This window comes from Fistularia commersonii, chromosome 23, assembly GCF_037954325.1.
Source record: "Fistularia commersonii isolate RoL2024-O1a breed Wild chromosome 23, RoL_Fcom_v1.0, whole genome shotgun sequence".
NCBI lineage: Eukaryota > Metazoa > Chordata > Actinopteri > Syngnathiformes > Fistulariidae > Fistularia > Fistularia commersonii.
The window spans coordinates 6,805,153-6,825,484 of NC_141306.1; the positions used below are offsets into that span (position 1 = coordinate 6,805,153).

Sequence of the window (20,332 nt, forward strand, 5' to 3'; positions counted from 1 at the left end):
ATGTATTTTTTTGAGTTGCAATTTTCTATTATTAATCCTCAGTTAAAATTTCTCAGAATTATGACTTAATTTTAATTTTATGATTATGACTCAAAGCAAGTCTCTTGCTATTCATTTTTTATCTTTTTTTTTTTTTTTAATTCTTCATGCTGGCAAAAATCTTTACATAACTGAAAATGAGAAAACACTGTTCTCTCTCAGGAACGTTTGCTTAAAGCTTCATGTGGGCGTGTGTGCGTCAGTGCGTGCATGCACATGAGATTTGCGTATACACCGTATAGCAGCGTATTCTATTTTGTCCGCCTCCAATAAAGCTGTTAGCACCTGTTTGTGATTTGTGTGTGTGTGCGTGCGTGGTTCTCATCTAAAGTGGGATCCATTGAAATTCATGTCGCAACTTTTAATATTGCACTTCTATGGTTCAGGAATACGACACAGGGACATAACTTATCATAGACACACATACACACACCCTGCCCCCCCATATTTTTAGTTGACCAACTAAACAATAATTGTAATAATACATGCAATAATACATTTTGCTCTCTATCATTTTTTTCCCTAAATATCCAGTTATTACTTTATTGGCAGTTGGTACATTGTTTTATCAATAGGCTGACTAAGGACTCTCAAGTGGAGTATTGTTGTATAATTGTATTGGGAGTATTTTTAGAATAATCATTTCAAATGTTTGCTTGATGAAATTCTGTGTCAATGTGAGACACATGTATGCATTCATCCACCAAAATAAAGAGGAAAAACACACCGTCACACAGTTACCCCTCTCAGAAACAGACAGACCAAAAGAGGTTTTTATCTTTATTGGCATGAAATTCAGACGGCAGTCCAGAGACTTTCAGTAACAAACAGAGACACACTTCCCTGTACAGCGTTTTTACACTGAGGAGTTCACACACACACACACACATACACCTTCAGAACAATAACAAACAACTCAGAAGTAACGTGTTACACTAAAATCCATGTTTATTTGTTTGTGGGTCAATGGGCTTTCATTTTTCTAAGCAGTATTATGGGCGGAAAAACTAACATCCATGCAAAGTATCATACCAACAACCCCACACTGAACGGCACCGTCACCTTTTAGTGTTGCATGATCACATCAGATCCGGTGCAGACAGTCCCTTTAAAAGTAGTCGTAAGTATTTCCAACAAAGAATGCATTCTACTTTAATAACCAGGACTCACATTTTTTCAGTAGTACAGGACGAACCAGAGCCCGGACAGCATCACACACACGGTCCATTTACTTCATTAACATACTGGATTTACAACCAATACTACATTAGTGTACATGGGCCAGAGCACAAACACAGAATGCTTGAATTATTATTTTTAATCTACCACACCGACTGAAGAAGAGACCAAAGCACTGAGAAAGTATTATACAACCTGGCGGCATCCCGAACTTCATGACAGTCCTCGGGTACCACCGACAGCCGCTCCGATACGGCTGCGGCCCAACACTTTCAAATTTTTATCGATTTCAGGATAGGATGACCATAAAATGACAAAACCATTGTCACATATTGACAGTTTCTGAGGCATTTTTATTAAGTAATCGTAAAAAAAACTAAAATGCACATCCTGATACCCAGTGGAACATGTGTGGGAAGTTGTACCTGAACAGAGCATTTTTTTTCCCCCACCTAATGCGAACATTTGGTGAGACTTGGATGAATTAAGTGACTTTTAAACCTCAACGTCACCATAGTGAAATATACAGAGGAGTCACCCAATAGTCTTATGTACATGCGGGACATGCACTGTATATAACCATTAGGAGCAATTCCATTTTGATTTCTGATATATAGAAGGAAAATGTTTTGAATATCTGGGTATTAAAAGATGTGTTTGTGAGTTAACCGAACATAATTGACACCTGATGCCAAAATGATAATGGGTTGTAAACCGGGCATTTAAGGTGGTGCTACTGTATGGCCCAGAAGCTGCCTGTAGAAGAGAGTAGGGCTAAAAAGGTCTCCAAAAAAAGATAAGGAAGAAAACCCACAGGAGACATGTTGATTTTTTTAATTTCTAGCCAGAGAGGATATGTGACTTGGTCCTCTCTTGAAGAGATACCTGTGCAAGTTGATATTAATAGAATGTAAACTAACTGATGGCTGTCTGGAAGTTAGGAGTCAATACTGTTTTTCTAAATACCACTCTCAGGTAATGTATTGAAAGGGGAATAACCTCTTCCTACAGCTGTCATCCAAACCAGCGTTTAGTCAATTCCACACTCAATGGAAGATCTTAAACTGTTTGGAAACTTTTTTTTTTAACCTTTTTACTGCCTTTTGGTTGGAGAACAAAACACAATAGTAGGATTCTATCAACAGCTCGCTTTCCATTTGCCTTCCGAACAAACCTGACTGTGTCATCTGACTGTCTTGTGTACGTTGGAGAGCCAATAACCTCACACATATTCAGAAATATGTTACACTGTTCATAGAAGAATGTGTTTTACTGTAAACAGTTTCAGATGACACTCGTCTTCAGATTGTGTCAGTTTCTGTGTTTCTGGTTTGAGAATTCTTTAGCACCGGTTAAAATTGGGTTTCAGAGCGTGAACACACGCAAACTCTTGCACATGATCAGCGGGGAGACGCTTAGAACCGAATTTTATTTTGCAAACATCTTGGGGTCAACTTAATAATGCAATAGTATTTAATATATAGTGACTTCTATACAGTCGATCAATGCATTTTATTATGATTATAATCAAAGCATTCAATTCCATTAGCGCCTGCTCTCCTCTGAGTGTTACATGACAGAAGAAGAGAAGAAACCACCAGGAAATGGCACTGACAAGACTTTGCATGGGATGTTTACCTGTTGAATATATACATATACATATGTATATGTATATATTTTTTTTTTTCTTCCAATTTTGTGGGGAAAATGATTGTGTCAGACAAGATCTCCATCACCTTACAGCCTTGGTTAGTATATAGTCGGGAAAATAACTTTTACTTACCACAAAATTGAATTAACCACACTCATAGCCACGCACACACCCAAGCATACACGCACGCACGCACGTAGACCCAGATGTCACGCATGCTCAAACACGTGCATATTGTGCACATGGACACTCAAAACCCCCACAACGCAGCAATATTATTCACTTGATGACGAGTGTACCACGACACACTGAGACACAGCTACAAACCACATCGTTGTCATGGTAACTATATACACTGGCGGGGGGGCTTTGCGACACAAATTCACCCCCCCCCCCCCCCATCCCTCTCATCACTTCAAAAACCTCCACTTTGGATTGCAGGATCGGAGAATTAGGCAGCTAGCAATCCTTAACGTCCTGGTGTCTTTGCCTGAGACTGCACTGAATCCTCCCACGCAGAAAATCCCCTCCCCGGACATGAACAACAGAGAAGTGATGTGGTCATCAGAAGACATTGATAAGAACACAGGGCAGTTTGGCAGCTTCTAAAACGTAAACATAAACACCCCCCCTTTTTTTTTTAATACAGTCAAGATAGTTGGCTGTCTGAAATGAAACACTGCGTATCGGTCTCGTGGATGCGACGCAGCGGACACTGCGCAGGGTTATCGTCATTTAAATAATCACACGTGAGGATTATTCAGCCTGTGGTGCCATTGGCAACAAAACCGTGATTTATGTTCGGTGTCTTTTGAACCAAAATGAGAGGTAAACTTCTGTGGTTTTGTCAGGATCTGTGAGAAACTTCACCGGAGAAAGCAAATGTCCAGTGATGACAAACAATGAACTATTATCCAGCTACCAAAGAAATTTTTGGATTGAATCGAGTGCAACAAGCGCCTCTGTCAGTTAAAAGAAGCCAAAGCTAACATTTTATTTTTGGTATTTTGGCATAATCATTTAATTGTCTATTTACTTTAAAAAAAATTACTCAAAGATGACAAGTACCGTAATTCGGCTGGTTTAAAAATTCAATTCTGTGGTCACCTGTGCAGCTGTGACCTGAAGTCACTTGGCACAAGTGAGATTTACTTGAAGGATTTTGTCCCTGCTGGAAGTCAAAATTTTTTTTTAGACTTATTCTTGAAGATTTTCACGTGTTTTATGATTTATATGATTGTGGAGGTGGTTACATGTTTGATACACGTGTCAAAGCACGGTGTGTCATTTGAGACAGCGCGTCTGATTTGACATTGACAAGCCGACCGTACGAACACAGACCAACCTACATGAGGATGTGATATTGCACTTGTTCACAAAACATCGTCTTCTTTTTCTTTTCTTTTTTTTTTTTGATTTATTATTATTATTTTTTTTTTACAGCATGTGGAAACCTACTAAATTAAGTCACTGTCTGAGACACACAGTACAGTATGGCACTTAGTTGATCTCTAAGTTTGGAAACATGCAGATTCACGTGATCACTTTTAACCGCGGCGGGTACAGACAGGGAAACGACCTGATCGCACCGGAGTGAAAAACTACCCCCTTCACCAACCGTTTGGCATGAAAGGGAATATTTTGAGGTGTTTGATGAACGAGGAGAATAAGATGAAGGTGCTGGATGTTTGTGCCTGTAGCACTATATTCATCTAATACTGCTTTGCGGTACAGTCACTCACTAGTTGATCCCTCCTTAAAGTATTTTTGTGTTTGAATCCTGCAAATGTGGCTTCCTCTCCTCTACCGTTCCTCCTCTTATTTTCTTTTCGTCGTTCTGTTAAATCGCCCGCTCTGATCTGAGGACTCCGAAATCTTGTGCGAAAGTGAGCCGAACATTCAGGTCGAAAGAAGCGCGGAGAAAGCTGGAATGTTACGGTGGGGAAAGGGAACAAGAGGAGGAAACTAAGCAGCGGTAGCCTTGTTTTGTCATCGAAAACTCAGCCCAGATCAACACATGAACAACTGTAGGTGTAACATCACAGAAAGCAAGTGTTCTTCCCCCTCCCCTCACCTTCCTCCCACACCCCCAGGTCTATCCCGTTTAGTAAATAGGAACCTGGTATGTGGGTGCTGCATTGTTCTCAGTAAAAGGTGGGTTCTGGTAGGCCTCTGTGGACTCGCTGTTGCCTCCTCCCGGTGAATTGGAGGGGTACGGCTGGGTCGGTGCGCCGCCGTCCATGTGCTCCGAGGTGAAGAGGGTCATGTCCGTGCCCAGCAGGTACTTCTGGACCGCGCGCACCGTTAGACCAGCCTGGGCGTTGGGAGAAACAGGGTAAGAGTGATTTCGGCATTTTTCCGAAAAAACACGAGTGTCGCGGTTTAAGGGGTAAGATTGTCGTCATGAATCCGCCCTGAAATGAGATTGGAGGTGGTGGCTGCATGCGGCCTCAACAGAGACGACAATAACATCCATTTCACCAGGATCCTCTTGTCACAGTGAATAAAACAAATATCCGGTTGGACAGAACAGGCTCAGAACGGTTTTAATGTTGTTTAGTTGATTCAATTGTTTTCATCGGCCCAAGCCTCTTGAAATTGGGACTCGGAATGATGTTTTGGGATGTGAAGAGTTGGGCTAAACCAGTTAATAAATAGACGATGATACGGATATCCTACTTCCGTACACAGGGGGACTTTTCTATAAGCTTGGTAAATGTTGTGGAAAGGGGTCGAAGACAGACATCTCTCAAAGCGATGTCGCGTTCAGGGACAAACCCGCTTGCTAGCATTCAAAAGAACAATAAGCACCAGCTGATTCATTGTGCTCTTGTCCACCCAGTGGTTCTCATCTGAGCAAGGATTCCTGCTGTTAAGAAATTTGACCCCTCGGTAATGACGGCTGGAGAAGCGAAACTGGGCTGCAGAGTTTTAAAGTTACCCAGCTTCCGACTTGCGGCTGGCTTTTCACATCAAATCTGGTCAGAAATGGGTCATTGATGCTGTGCTCGTGACCTTTGACCTTTAACCCTATTAATATGGAATACATTCTGCTATTTAAATGTCAGGCCACAGTCTAGCTTTTCCATTTATACACGCAATGATTGCCCCGGAGAGTAAAAAACACACCTCAGCTCTCGCCTGTTGATCTCGTTATCTGTCAACATCTTTTTGGTGAGTCATTAAACCGGGGGAGAAGAGGAGATGGCCATTTATCAAGAATGGGTGACGATCCAAAGAGCTCTGAATGATTTTTGTTGTTGCTTTTTTGAAACCAAATTGACCCCAAAAGTCGAATGAGCACTTCTGTGGATTTCTTGGATGGTGGATATTTGTAAAGACACCTTGCTGCTGAGTTTTATGGCCCTTAGGGTGCAGTTTGCCAGACAAGTTCACCGATACACGAGCAGGATTGGGACTACTTGGGCACCTTTGTCATTATGCATCCTTTGTTTAGGAGAAAATGGAGGTTTATTTAAAACCTGTTTGCGTGTTTAAGAAAGCTCTTACCCAGGTGATTATGGAGAAGAACGAGAAGGCTATTGCGGCCCGAGCGGCATCTGCAGCTTGGTTGATCGGCAGCTCGTCAGGTTGGGCCCGAGACCACTGATTGGCCAGGAAGCAGAAACTGACAAAATACAGGAAGGTCCAGAAGCCTGCAAGAACCCAAAGCACAGTTTAAGCCCCCCGGCTTCGTTCCTGTGATTTATGTTTAATCCCTTTTTTATTTTTATTGTTCCTGACGGACTCCGATTCTTCCTTGTTCGTTCCTGTCTGCACGTCAGGAAGCTGATTTGTGGCGAGGACCTGCCTGATGTACATTAGTTACTTTAGATAAATGCAGGTGAGGTATCTTACAGAATCAGCAGTCTCAACAGTACTTTAGTGGTTTCTACTTTTGAAACCAGGAAGTAGACTAAACCCGTTGGTTTACCCCTACCCACTCCCCGCTGCCTTACCTGAGAAGCCGATCTCCAGCATTACTGCCTTCTTCCTGTCCTTTACGGAGCTGATAGAGGAGAATTTGTAGTCCAATAGGCCGAAGAAGGAGCAAGCCAGCAGGCCCACCAGGCCCACAAACACCCCGTAGTTGCAGGCGTCCGCATTCTTGTTAAAGATGCAGTAGAGCCGCTCACTGCCCATGTTCACGTAACCCTCGTTCACGATGGAGGCAAAGACCACCAGAGAAAAAATCTGTGGTTCGGAGGAAGACAAAAAAAAATCAAGAAATGCATCAGATGCAGGGTTAAAGAGAAACAGAGGGGCATTCATATGAGGCAGGTTAACAGTACATATAGTAATAACTATTAATAAACATGACAAACATTTTATTGTTTGCTTATAAGATGGAAGTGTAAGCATTAAATAAAACTTTGAGTCTGTTCATAATACCTTCACCCAATATCTTGTTGGATGCTGATGGATCACATCTTTTGACATAATGATCGATTCATTTTTCAGTGATTAATTAATCATCTAAACTGCCCAGTTCTTAAATAAGGATCCATTGTCTTAGTAAGCATTTCTCTTTCTACAACTGTAAAACTCCTTATCTTTTTAAATTTTTTTTATTTAAAGACTTAATGATGACTACAATAGTATTCAAAACAGTGGCAATACTATACAATGGTAACGTTTAAATCAATATTCCTAAACAGGCTGTAAATAATTCAGTTATCACGTAGAAACATTCATCCATGACCTATTTGTGACATGTTATAATTTTGGTGTGCTTTTATATGGTTTCATTTACAACCAACAACATTCATCTTTAAATGTGTCTTTTCTTCCTCCCTCTATTGAGACGTGCACATCCACCCAGGTCAGCTGACTTATCCTCAATGGCAGAGTACAACCATGTGACCAACACACACACACACACACACACACACACACACACACACTAACACACACACACACACACACACACACACGCGTACACTACCAGACTGGGGCCTAGATCATATGATGGTGGAGGGACACACAATGGGATAATGTCAAATCCACAGTTCAGACGAATCACGTGCTTGCTCACAATCTCAATAATAGCAGGTGACTTTCTAAAACATCTATAACCCAAGTGAAGTTATAAAGAGAATTAAAGAAGTAATGACAAAAATGCAAAAAAACATTTAAAGTCACAAGTAGGCATTGAAAAAATGTCATCTAAAGTGAAATGTGATTTAAATGGATTGAATGTATATTTTTCACTGGCTTTTAGTGAAATAGAGATAATACCTGACCTGTGCATTGTAGAATTGGAATTTCCAGCAAATTTGTGAAAGAATAATACTGTAATGGGGAAAAAGGGGCTTGGGCACTGAGTCTAATCAACATCTGGGATCAGATGGTGAGATTCATCAGAAGGGAGCTTCTTATCTTTAAGCCACTTCATCCTCTGCCAGCCCTCACTTTGTCTCATTTCCTTCACACTTGAATCTCTGCATTCTTTGAGTTGTCAATAAAGTTCTGCAGACAGACGGTGGAGGGGAAGGCTAGGAGCAGTAGAGGTTTACAAAGCGTCTGCCATCAGAGCTTTGTTTTGATCCGGAAAGAAAGCTCAGAGAAAGCGACTCAGGGCTTCCCCAGCAAGAAGTGCTCCACGTCTAGCATATTTCAAACTGCTTTAATGATCAGTGTTTTTCGTAGTGCCATATTTGTAGGACTGTATAGACGAGCCAATTATCAAAAAATAACCAAAAACCCCTTCTGATTTCCTGAAGCTTGCAAAATTTTGTGCAACACAAATATCTGAAATGTTTTTTTTCTTTTCAAGAGCACACCATAACAAACTTTCCTTCCTTACCATGGTTTCAAGTTCAATCATGTGTCATGTCAGAACATCTGAACTTATATTCCCCCTTCATATTATTCTATTGTGCACAAAATTCGATCCAACCCATTGATTCAGAGGTGGGCGGGTGATTCTGTCCTCTAATAATCAGCCGTCACCCAAAATTCTGTATCAGCACCAGAAATGAGTTGACTTGAACAAGAACACAACGCTCTATAAGATCTAGTGATGTCAACTGGAACACAGTGATAATAAAAATTCTGGGAATAATGATAGTTGTAAAATTATTATCATTGTGATAATAATAAAGCTACAACAACAATCATAATAGTAAAAGTAACTATAATTGTAATATTGGTCGTATTGCTGTTGTTAATAATAATATGAACGATAATGATAATAGTAGTAATACTATTATCATTATTAATATAATAATGCAACAAAAACATAATAGTAATGATGATAGTAGTTATGTTATTATTAGAAATAAAAGTATTATTGCTGTTCAATGACAATAATTATAAAAGTAATCGTTACGGTTATAATGATGGCAATAATATCACTCCCATCATCATCGAGATGATAACAATAATGCAACAACAACAATCGTAATAGTAATAGTAATGACAGTTGTAGTAATATTATTGTTATTATTGGTAGTAGTTGGAAATAATAATAATAATGATGATGAGAATGATAAGAATAACAATGATGATAAAAGACGGTTCCGGTTCTGCCCGAGCAGCAGACGGGGAGACGCCGGCGTGAACCTCCCTCCCCCCACAAAACCCGCCGTTACATCGTGGGCCGGTCGCGGAGGAGCGCTTCCACGCCGCCCAAAGGTGACGTCATCCATCAGACGTCACCCCACGGAGCGTCTCCCCGCGTGCGCAGTGGTGAGCGCCGACCAATCAGAGGCGAGATAACGGACGACGGCGATTTGGAATAAATAAGCAAAATCACGAACCGGAAATGAACAAAAGCGCTGCGGGAATGACGGAACATCCCGGATGCTGTTTTCTAATTATCCATTCATTTGATTTGTATTCTGCATCCAACTTGGGCGTGTTTGTAAAAAAAACAAAAAACAAAACAAAAATAAATAATATTAAACAACAGGAATGAGATGAGCGACAGAGCCAGCAGGCCGAGGTTCCACCCCTACGCGGCGGGGAAAACACCCCGGGACGAGCCGTCCTTCTCCCGAGCCGCGTCCCGGTTGTCGGTGGCGGGGGAGGGGTGTGTGTGTGTGTGTGTGTGTGTGTGTGTGTGTGTGTGGAGGGGGGGGGGTTGCGTTCACCATCGGAACACGTCACGGGTGTCGCGCAGGTACACAAGCGCGGGCACGCGTAAAATCCGATGAAATCAAATGGAAGGATGGTGTGTGTGTGTGTGTGTGTGTGTGTTTGTGATAAGAGCCCCTCACCCAGGACAGCGCTCTGAGGATGGTCTGCGGCTGTTTGACGAAGGTGACCGGATCCACGGCGGCCCCGGCGCGGCCCGCTCCGAACGATCCCACTCCGTCCATCTTTTGTCGCTCTCTCTGTCTCTCCGTGCGCTCTTCGCGGCACCCACGCTCCCACGGACGGACGCGCCGACGCTCTCTGCGGCAGGGACGGGTCCGGTGCGCGGGCACGGCCGCACAGGCGAGGGGAGGGAGAGAGAGAAAGAGAGAGATAGATAGAAACAGAGAGAGAGAGAGAGAGAGAGAGAGTTGGGAGCGCGTACGGAGGCGGCGAGGGCGCGCAGACGTGCCCGCGCTGGAGGAAGTTCTCAATCCGAATCTGATAAGTGTGGATCAAATGGGAAGAACATCCATGACTGGAGGTCATAGAGAGAAAAAAAAATACTAATCAATAATCAATGGCAAAACGCGAAAACAAAAGGTTGAAGTGATAACGGCCCGACGTGTGAATGAAGTTCCGCTGTGATTGGCTGCCGCGTCCCGGTCATGTGTTTACCGTCGACGTGAACCGTCGTTAGCGGCTCCCTGGAAGGTGCGACGCGTGTACCGTAATGTGTATAGTAATAAACGCACTTGCAGTTTCCCGTTCACCTGCACGCAAGGGCCTTGATGGACAGAACCTCCATGTTTGATTTGGGAACAGTGACTCAGCTGCTGGCTGCTTTTGTCTCAGATGTGTGAAACTGTCTCCTATGAGCGGTGATGGAAAACAGCGAGCTGATTTCCATTGTTCTGTAAGGATGGAAAACTCCCGGGAGCCGTCTGTGCTCCAGGTATGTCACCGAGAGGGAGGGCTAATCCGGGAAGTGAACCTTTTAGGTACGAGTTGCATCTTTTGGACTTTCCCTATCTTGTGCTTTGATCCAGAGCCAAATGAGGCTCCTCGCTTGAAACGACTCCTGTCCAAGAGGCGCCGATTGAGCCGCTTCCATATTCTCAGCCGCAGCGAGCGGGTGGAATAAAACTAGACTGACATCTGGGTCACGGAGGTCAAGGAAGTCCTGCAGCTTTCAGGGGTGTGACTCTTGTCAGCGCAGTGAGTCTGAGCCTCGATACATTCCCGAGTGCAGACATGTGACATCCTTTCATTCACATCGGCACTTTGTAAAATAGCTTCACGGATCCGTTCGCTCGAAAAGGAGTTTACCCAAAGGAGTTTATCCTGCGCCCTGGATTCCATCCAAAGCTTGTAAACTTCATTTTGCATTACTCAAGCAAAATGCGGTTTGATCATTGCGGATGAGTAGTTCTACAATACCGAGTGGTTCGAACATTGAACTTGTACTTGTCAGTGTTTCGTTTTCGTTTTCCAACTTCAAACATAAAGGATTGACAGTGCTTTTAAAGTTGTCCGAATTGGAGCATCAAGTCCTTGATGTTGTTACAGCTATCGTCGCAAAGTAAAGCCAAAAGCCAGGCTCTCCTTCGCGAAAGAGGATTTGACCTTCCTGCAGCAGAAAAGAGACTGGCATACAAAAAAATGAACAATGAAAGCTTTGTTTCTACTTCTTACTAGTCTGTACTCATTTATTCAAGTCTTTCATATTCTTTATATCCAAACTCATCAAGGGGACTTTTCATAACATGTAACTGCTAAAACTAAAACAAACTATATGAAACTACAAACAGGAACGAAATCATCTTAACTTTTCACCAATGTTGAACCAGTCAGGCCTCATGATAACACTTGTGCACTTAAACAATATAATGACTGGAAAATCCTTCTTCATTTCAAACCCTATGCCACTGAAATAATTCATTCAGTTAAAACAAAAATTTTAAAGGAAATATCGACCTAACTATCAAATGTTAACTTTTGTCTGTGTATGTAGATGTTAAAGAAAAAAGGAATTGTTTGATGATCATGGCTGTAAGATTGTTTTTGCGCGCAGTTCTTGTTTTCACTAATAGATGGCAGTGTCGCCCGACTCAGTGTTTAACATGTCCAGAGACCCACGTCTTGTTGCCAAGGTCACACCTGTTTCCTTGTGGTTCAAGTCCTTATCCCTATGTTTATTGCTAAAACAACAATGAATATTTAGTAATGAACAAACAGCTGTTTATGAACTCTGATTCAGTCATTTGTTGGACGTCATTGGATGGCTCGTATTAGATGGTAAGAATTGTGTCAATGTCAACCACATGTGACTTGAAATGTTTTATTCCAAAGCTACCTGAAACCAGTAATTAAAATATTATATCATGAGTATAAAACTCCACAACACACAATATTAAAAATGAATACTTGTTTCCTGTTGATACCCGTATTAACACATTTAATTATTCATTTACTTTTCAAATATAGATATGAAAAAGCTAAAAAATATTCTAATTACTTTATTTTGTCAGACACATCAAAAGAAGATGCGGCAGCATTTTTTTTTTGATGAAAATGAACATAGGATGGCCCACTTTACAATTCCCATCTGTTGAAATATTTCATGTTATGATTGAGAGCAGCAGCTGTTGTGTCTCCTGTCCCATCACTGGGATAAAGATGACACACTTAATCACTCAAAACAAAAGTCTGCTTAAAAGTTATATAAACAAAAATGTTAACAAAGTTTTCTGATAATTATGAAAGATATCAGGGAGTCAAATCAGCTGCTGAATGAAAATCCAGTGCACGCTGAAGACCATTGGCATCAAACTCACCTGAATTTAATCACGCATATGACTGAGGGACTGGCTAATGCAGATATAAATACATTTGCAGTGAAAAATATGATGAGGACAATGAAAAGACATTTTGGATTCCCTGTGATAATCCCAGTGTTGATAATTGAATGATAACTGACGTCCTTCTTTTTGTCATCCCCTCTCATTTTTTTTTGTCTGTGAAGTGATTTTTTTGCATGGTTTTTGGATTGTATTTAAACAAAAAACCCAGCCAAGTTTTGCAAAAGAGAACCTGCTGTATTTACCAGATCAGTTACATTAACAAACCACAAAATAAGAAAATGTACAGAGTAGCAGTTCTTCATTTCTCTTCACATGGAATTTCTCTGGAGCACAGAGCAGGGATGGAGATTATGACGTTTCCAGACAAAGTTTTAAAAAAAACATTCATCGTGTCCTGATCTCTCAGTCGCAGGAACCGTCTTTCCATCCATCTTTCCAGCGCTCGTCCACACGCGAACAGTCAAACTCAGTCTTGCCCAGACGGACATTGACGTTGTTGTGGAGCCGACAGAACCACTGAGACAGAGCATGGCGACTGCTGGTGTCCGGCTGGTCGGTCCTCAATCTGGGACGAGGAATGGTTGTGAGTAAAATTATTCTTTTAAGTAATTGTTCATCTTTGGAGTCTCTTTGCAACTGAACCAGATTAAAACATTTGCAGGTCTTAACTTCTCATTCCTAACTAATCTCAACTAACATCCACATGAGCGAAATCACTTTAAAAATCCTTTTACTGTGAGACTCACAGAGACTGACATCACCCACGGCCGAGGACTCACCTCTCCCTGAGGTCTTCTGCACATTCGTCACAGGGGAAGAACTTGGAGAACAGATTAATGAACTGCCCCATTTCTTGCTGCTGGATGGAAGATGGTCGGTCTGGGTAATATGCCGCCATCGTGTGTAGGAAGGACCAGGTGCTTCGTCCCAACTCTTCCCTGTCCAACGGGCACTGCGGTTCCTGTTGTGGCTGGGACTCGGCAGCTTTTTGGTCCTAGAAAAAAAAGAAAAAAAAAAGAAAATTACTCAGATATCAGATGGCAAGACATTATTATACATTCATATTAAAGACATGCATAAGAAGCCTAGTTATTTCAATGAAAAATATTAGCAGGACATCAAGTGTGCAACTTTTCCATAAAGCCTCCGTGTGAGCAGTATCTTTCAAAATTGTATTTTTAAGACACTAAAAAAGCGATATTATGTATTTCATTAGTTTACATGTGTTTATGGACGGTAGACTCTGCTGTCTCTGTAGTCATATGATCGGGGTCTGGAGGGGCAACAAGAAGTAGAATTGGGGAAGATCTGATCCAAACAGTTTGTCGTCAACACGTTTGTCACCTGCTCAACAGCTGTCGTTTGATTCCTCTGGACCTTCATCCAAGATTTAAAGTCGGTACAAGCCCTGCACGGCTTCTTCTTCCCAAGCCCGCTCGGTTCCGGCTGTCCGTCCCCCGGTTCTCTGACGGTCATCGCCGACAACAAACCATCAAACCCGGGCGGCTTGTCAGCGGGTGACCCGGGCGTTGCTGTGGGTGCAGCCATGTTCGCTGTCTACATTAACTAACGACTTTAGGACCTTACAAAGTAAAACAAATAATGGAAAAAAAATCGTGTTGCGGGTATTCGTGTCCCTGTAAGTGGGACCATAACCCCCTCTAAATATTGACTCGATCGACCGGGTCGGTCTGCGTCTTCCACCAGGTTGCACAAGCGGTAAAAGTCCCCGGTACAAACATTTGTTGTCATAAGGTTCCTTGTTTCCGGTCGGACACTGGACAGGGACGGAACGACTTCCGGTTGGTGATGTCAACTATATGTGCATGCCGTGGTAAAACCTCAGCTCAAGTGTAATTTTTATGGTAATTTGCAACATTTTGAACTACTGGCACTACAATTTGTTAATGGGGATACTCTTTTAATGCGGTTTTTGTTGAGTCACCGTTTTTTTGTTGCGGACTGACAACTATTAACTCTCACTGTTAGCTGTTTAGCCGGTTAGCTAACAAAGCTCATGACAGTGGAATGACACGTTTGTGTTTGTGTTCTCTATCCTCGATAGTGTAGAAGTAGTCCCGGTCTGCTGCAACAATGGGAATCTTGGAGAAAATCGCGGAAATCGAGAGGGAAATATCTCGGACACAGAAAAACAAAGGTGAGACAGAGCGGATGCCGGGCCACTTACTAGCTGTGGCCGTCACAGATACACTTGGTCGCTCAATGGATGTGATATAAAGATTCTGTTTGTTTTGAATCACAGTCAAAATCAAATCGAAGGAGAGCAGCGCAGAAAATCGAAGCCATAATCGCTTAATTTTATGAACTGTTACATAGTGGTGACTTTTTAAAGGAATATGGTAATTAAAAGAGATAGCACTGATCTATAATCTAGAACTATGTCCTGCATGTGTTTGACAGTGTCAGGGATATATCATATCTCTCCACGAGTCGACAAATGATCAGGTGTTAAACTGATCAAAGCGTATTCATATTTTTCTCATTCATTCCTGCAGCCACCGAGTACCATCTGGGTTTATTGAAGGCCAAGCTAGCCAAATACAGAGCCCAACTCTTAGAGCCCTCCAAGTCGGCAGGGGCCAAAGGCGAGGGCTTCGATGTTATGAAATCTGGTGATGCACGTGTGGCTCTCATCGGGTTCCCCTCTGTTGGAAAGGTATGGTGAGGTGAAATTTCGATGTGCTCCATAGTCATAGATTTAAAGGGATTCTATGAAGATATAATAACAAGTAAAAAAACATAAATATGAAGGGAAAGAAAAAGAATAAATGCATTTCTCAGTGTCTCCTATGAAATGATTGTATTATGTTTTGTCAGTGTTCTTAGAGTTAACTGCCAAATGCGTACGTTTGAGTTCATGCCACATTTACAGTTTCATCACGAAACATACATTTTCAAGAGTCATTTATAGTGATTGGAAATATGTGATCCGGTTTGGAGGAGAGTGTGTGGTTCTCCCCTGATCGTGGATAATACTTGGGGGGTCAGATGGCAGGTGCTGCCTCGTGTTATGGATTTCAGGATACCCTGGTTGTCAGAGAAGGACTGAAAAAACTGAACTTAGATAGATGCAACATGGCAGGAGCTGAATCTTGACAGTGGGGATTTTTATGTACCAGTCTGTTCATGTTCCAGCTTGTCAACAAAAGAAAACTCGGGCAGCAAAGAAAAAAAAACAGGATTGAGTGAGTCTCTTGCTGGGGACCGAGATCCCTTTGCTTCCACCGCCACGTGGCCTGGCATAAATTGTTGGATGACTGAGTAAGAATGAAGAAGGGAAAAACTGAAGTTTAGATAGGGATCCCGAAAAATGTCACGCATGACTTGCAATTTCTTATAAAGAGAAAAACACCTCGTGTCAGGACACCCGCTCATGTGTCTGTGTGGCTTCCCGCAGTCTACGTTCCTGAGCCTGATGACATCCACAGCCAGTGAAGCTGCTTCCTATGAGTTCACGACACTCACGTGCATACCAGGTGTCATCGAGGTACTCGCTCATGTCAAATATGCATTTTCATAGGTTCAAAGTTATCGTACAACCTAAACCAAACATTTTTAAACTTCAGTACAAAGGGGCAAACATCCAGCTGCTAGATTTGCCGGGAATCATTGAGGGCGCTGCCCAAGGTAGGTTTCACATCTTTGTTTTCACAACTGCAAATCTGCAGTCTTTTCTTTCTCATCATCATCATCATCATCATCAGGATCGACCGCAAAATGAAAAATGCTGCTCCTCTACCTCTTTGAAGGGAAGGGTCGAGGGCGTCAGGTCATCGCCGTTGCCAGAACAGCGGACGTCGTTATCATGATGTTGGATGCCACGAAGGGGGATGTTCAGAGGTGTGTGTGTGTGCGTGTGTGTACAAGTGTGCGCATGTACGTATATATGTGTTTAAGCAGTTTTGTAGTTTTGCCCTTTTTTTCCTTTGTCTTTCCAGAGCACTTTTAGAAAAAGAACTGGAGTCTGTGGGAATTAGACTCAACAGGGAAAAACCCAATATTTATTTCAAGGTAAATATGACATTTCCTCCTTTTAAAAGCATGAAACACAGAAAAGTGACCGCTCCCCTGCACATTAGAAACAAGCCGACAAAGTCTGTGATTAAAACAGTTATTAAATAATTCCACTTGTTTCTGACTAAAAGTCCAGTTTTGCATACATTTATTAATGCATAACATCCCAGTGGCTCGTATTGCAGGCAGAATACAATTCAGTAGTATTCAACATAAGTATAAAGGTAATTTTTCGAACAATAAATGCACTTTTGTTTTTTTCTTATTCAAGGGTTTAAATTGTCTACGTCCATTTAGCCCATTTAGTCCAAGTGTGGAAAAAGAAATCATAATAATCGGTTGCACTTTTCCCTAAAGTGGCACAAGGCTAAACTTGTTCCCTTTAATCAACTTGCATTTTGTCTCCTTGGTTTTAATCTGTTCTGAGAGATCGATTTAATTAGTGAATTCATACTTGTTTTGGTCTTTTTGCAGCCCAAGAAAGGCGGCGGCCTCTCGTACAATTCCACCGTGCCTCTGACCCACTGCTCCGAGAAGCTCGTCCAGCTCATCCTTCATGAGTACAGTATCCTTTCCAAGCAGGGAGGCAGAGCACGTCCGGCCGGGGCCTGAACCCGTCCTCTCCCTTGGGTTACTGTTCTTTATCGCTCCATGTCAGAAATCTTCAACGCGGAGGTCCTTTTCCGAGAAGACAGCACACCCGACGAGTTCATTGACGTCATCGTTGGGAACCGAGTTTACATGCCTTGCCTTTATGTACGTCTGTTCTTTCTGTGACGGTGAAAGCCTTCAAACTGCGGGAGCCTTTATTGTTTAAAAGCCCTGAAAAAAATCTTTTTAAAAAGACAGCCTTTTACTGATATATGGTTAATTGAAAATAAGTGGGGGGAAAAATCCAACGAAAAGGCGCTGTGTGGCTAAAACAAATCATTTATTTATTTATTTTTAGTTCAGAATAGAATATTTCTTTAATCATCTCACAGTGGAGAAATTTTAATTCACACACAGCAGAAGGGGGATAATGCTATTTAATAATGTACAAGCAGTAAGATATGTAAGTATCATTAAAAAATAGAAAATGAACAAGAAATAAAAATAAGAAACATAAACAATATATTTATTGTATAAACCTGTGCAAAAAGGGCAACTAGTAATGTACAGCAATGCTTACTGCAGCAACGCCTATGGCTGTCTGGGTGAATGGACATATGGGATGTATGGTTCCTGCCAGATTCCATTTTGCCCTGATATCTGTCCGTGTGGTTGACAGGTATACAATAAGGTGGATCAGATCTCCATCGAGGAGGTGGACCGCCTGGCCCGCAGACCCCACAGCGTCGTCATCAGGTCAGATGAGGAAAACCTTCATCCTCACGCTACTGCTGTTACCGAGTCTCTGCCTGCTGTCAGTCACAAAATCATTTTTTTTTCAGTTTCTGGCCTCCAAAACACAAACAAACCAACCAAACATTAACATCCACTCATCCATAATTCAGAAAGCAGCTTTCACAAAATTACAAAGCATCTCACAGCTGAACGCTGACTTCAAAGTAAAGAAAACAACGCACGTAGGATCTGAATGAGAAAATCATTGCAGCAACTAACAGCGGCAGTTGTGCCGGAAGTAAAAAGAGGCGACAGAATCTCAACAATCCCTCCGTCTTCCTAAAGCCTTCGTTTCATCGTTGGCGGCAGTCAATAAATGACCGGATGATTTAATAGTTGACCTGACAGGGGGTTGTCATGTCTCTGCGACACTAATGTTCTAACAAAATCTAACCGTGCTCTATATCTGTAATCTTATCACGTTTGATATTTTCTTTCCTGACACGGTGCATCACAGCTGCGGGATGAAGTTGAACCTGGACTACCTACTGGAGAGGCTGTGGGAGTATCTAGCGCTGATCTGCATTTTCACCAAGAAAAGAGGAGGTGAGCTCATGTAACGCAGAGGGTTTCGTAAGGCCGGAGTACACATGGGCTCTCCATCACATTTAACGTCTCGTTTTCCCCGTCAGAGCGTCCGGACTTCAACGATGCCATCATCATGCGGAGAGGAGCCAGCGTAGAACACGTGGTCAGTAACAAACGACACGGAGAGATGACGATGGAGAGGTGGGACTGTCGTCCACCCGTGAGAGGAATTAACCTTTGCGACGTGTTTCTCCCCGCAGTGCCATCGAATCCATAGGACCTTAGCGAGCCAGTTCAAATACGCCCTGGTTTGGGTGAGTCTTTTTCTGCTTTCGCCACCAGACATTCATCAAATCCTGGTCAATTATTAGCATTAGCATTTGGCTTTTTTTTTTTTTTTTTCTTTTTATGAGAACACGAATTGCCTTAATGTGACAAAAAAGGCCCAGGTGAAAGATAAAGATGATAATCACATAATTTACAATAACATGGTTATAATAGCTGTCAAAGTATTTTGTTTTGATTGAATCCTCTTCACAAAAAATCAAAATGCTTTGAACATAACAAACGCCAGACACTCCAGGACAACCGTTAGAGAATATTTTGACCTTTCTGGCCTCTTATTGAGCATCTCTGGCAAAGATGACTCCTCTTCAGCAGCAGCTTGCCATTTTTTTCTCATCCCGGTCACACAATCGACTCAGGAAGAAACATTTGTGAATTTATCAGAAAGAAGAAAAAAAACGCTGCTCCGTCTTTCGGTTTTGGTTTTAAGTCAGATCGTCCAGCAGGACAAGTGTATCAGCGGGTTTTGATGAAACACAAAACCGGTGATGAAACCCGCCGAGCTCTGGAAGCCTCTAGGACGTCAGCTGACGGACCTGCTGTCCTGACGGGATGGAAGAGCTGACGTGACCCTTGCTGTGTGCTGGTGTTTCAGGGAACCAGTACCAAGTACAGTCCTCAGAGGGTGGGCCTGACACACATCATGGAGCACGAGGATGTCATCCAGATCGTGAAGAAGTAAAAACAACAACAACAACAAAAAAAACAAGACTCTGGTCAGATGGACAGCAAAGAATAAGCAGGAGTATTTTCTTTTGCTTTTGCTGAATGGAAATGGGGAAAACAGGAACAAAAAACACATACCACTGTAGAATATATATACAGAAAAAGAAAAAATCCCTACCATTTTTATTTTGTATATTTCACAAAGACCGGCTGAGAGATGGCTGTGGATGCAAACAACTAATGTACCTTTTAGAATGAATAGATGAACCGATATTGGAAGAAAAGATGGTGAGGAAAGAATAAAGTCCATAAGTGTTTCCAAGAGTCCCTTTGTTTCAGTATAACTTTCACCTTTTTGTGTCTCCATTTAACTTCACTCTTTCATTCTTTCATCTTCATGAAAGATTCATGTCCAGATTAATCCCTTAATCAACATGGAAACACTATTACATGTCATTTAATTGTCATCACCAAAGTAACTCATGTTAGTGTACCTTTTTCGTAAAGTGATACGAGCTGTCTTCCATTCAAGTCCTGCCAGGAGAGGGTCCTTGACCTCTGA

General features: G+C 42.1%; 3 protein-coding genes across 7 annotated transcripts; 1 reads left to right on the forward strand and 2 right to left on the reverse strand.

The window, feature by feature from the left end:
- Window positions 1-2,319: 2,319 nt before the first annotated feature.
- syngr3a (synaptogyrin 3a) lies at window positions 2,320-10,340 on the reverse strand. The gene is made up of 4 exons (XM_086170219.1): window positions 10,090-10,340; window positions 6,829-7,063; window positions 6,380-6,525; window positions 2,320-5,183 (listed from the first exon to the last, which is right to left on the reverse strand). Exons 1-4 carry the CDS (start codon window positions 10,189-10,191, stop codon window positions 4,974-4,976), a joined length of 693 nt encoding a protein of 230 aa, XP_086026345.1. The 5' UTR covers window positions 10,192-10,340; the 3' UTR covers window positions 2,320-4,973.
- A 1,963-nt stretch (window positions 10,341-12,303) lies between these two features.
- gfer (growth factor, augmenter of liver regeneration (ERV1 homolog, S. cerevisiae)) lies at window positions 12,304-14,544 on the reverse strand. The gene is made up of 3 exons (XM_086170865.1): window positions 14,155-14,544; window positions 13,590-13,804; window positions 12,304-13,375 (listed from the first exon to the last, which is right to left on the reverse strand). Exons 1-3 carry the CDS (start codon window positions 14,356-14,358, stop codon window positions 13,213-13,215), a joined length of 582 nt encoding a protein of 193 aa, XP_086026991.1. The 5' UTR covers window positions 14,359-14,544; the 3' UTR covers window positions 12,304-13,212.
- Window positions 14,545-14,585: 41 nt separating this feature from the next.
- Window positions 14,586-20,087, forward strand: drg2 (developmentally regulated GTP binding protein 2). Of its 5 annotated transcripts, none has more exons than XM_086170864.1 (14): window positions 14,586-14,612; window positions 14,881-14,968; window positions 15,327-15,487; window positions 16,229-16,318; window positions 16,398-16,458; window positions 16,581-16,671; window positions 16,770-16,842; window positions 17,320-17,410; window positions 17,504-17,601; window positions 18,116-18,192; window positions 18,689-18,777; window positions 18,864-18,922; window positions 19,020-19,073; window positions 19,700-20,087. In XM_086170864.1, the coding sequence occupies exons 2-14, from the start codon at window positions 14,905-14,907 to the stop codon at window positions 19,784-19,786; spliced, it is 1,095 nt and encodes a 364-aa protein (XP_086026990.1). In that variant the 5' UTR covers window positions 14,586-14,612; window positions 14,881-14,904; the 3' UTR covers window positions 19,787-20,087. The 5 variants fall into 5 exon arrangements, with proteins under 5 accessions (XP_086026990.1, XP_086026986.1, XP_086026987.1 ...); XM_086170860.1 differs by having other exon boundaries at window positions 14,589-14,675; window positions 14,876-14,968; XM_086170861.1 differs by having other exon boundaries at window positions 14,589-14,675.
- Window positions 20,088-20,332: the final 245 nt, after the last annotated feature.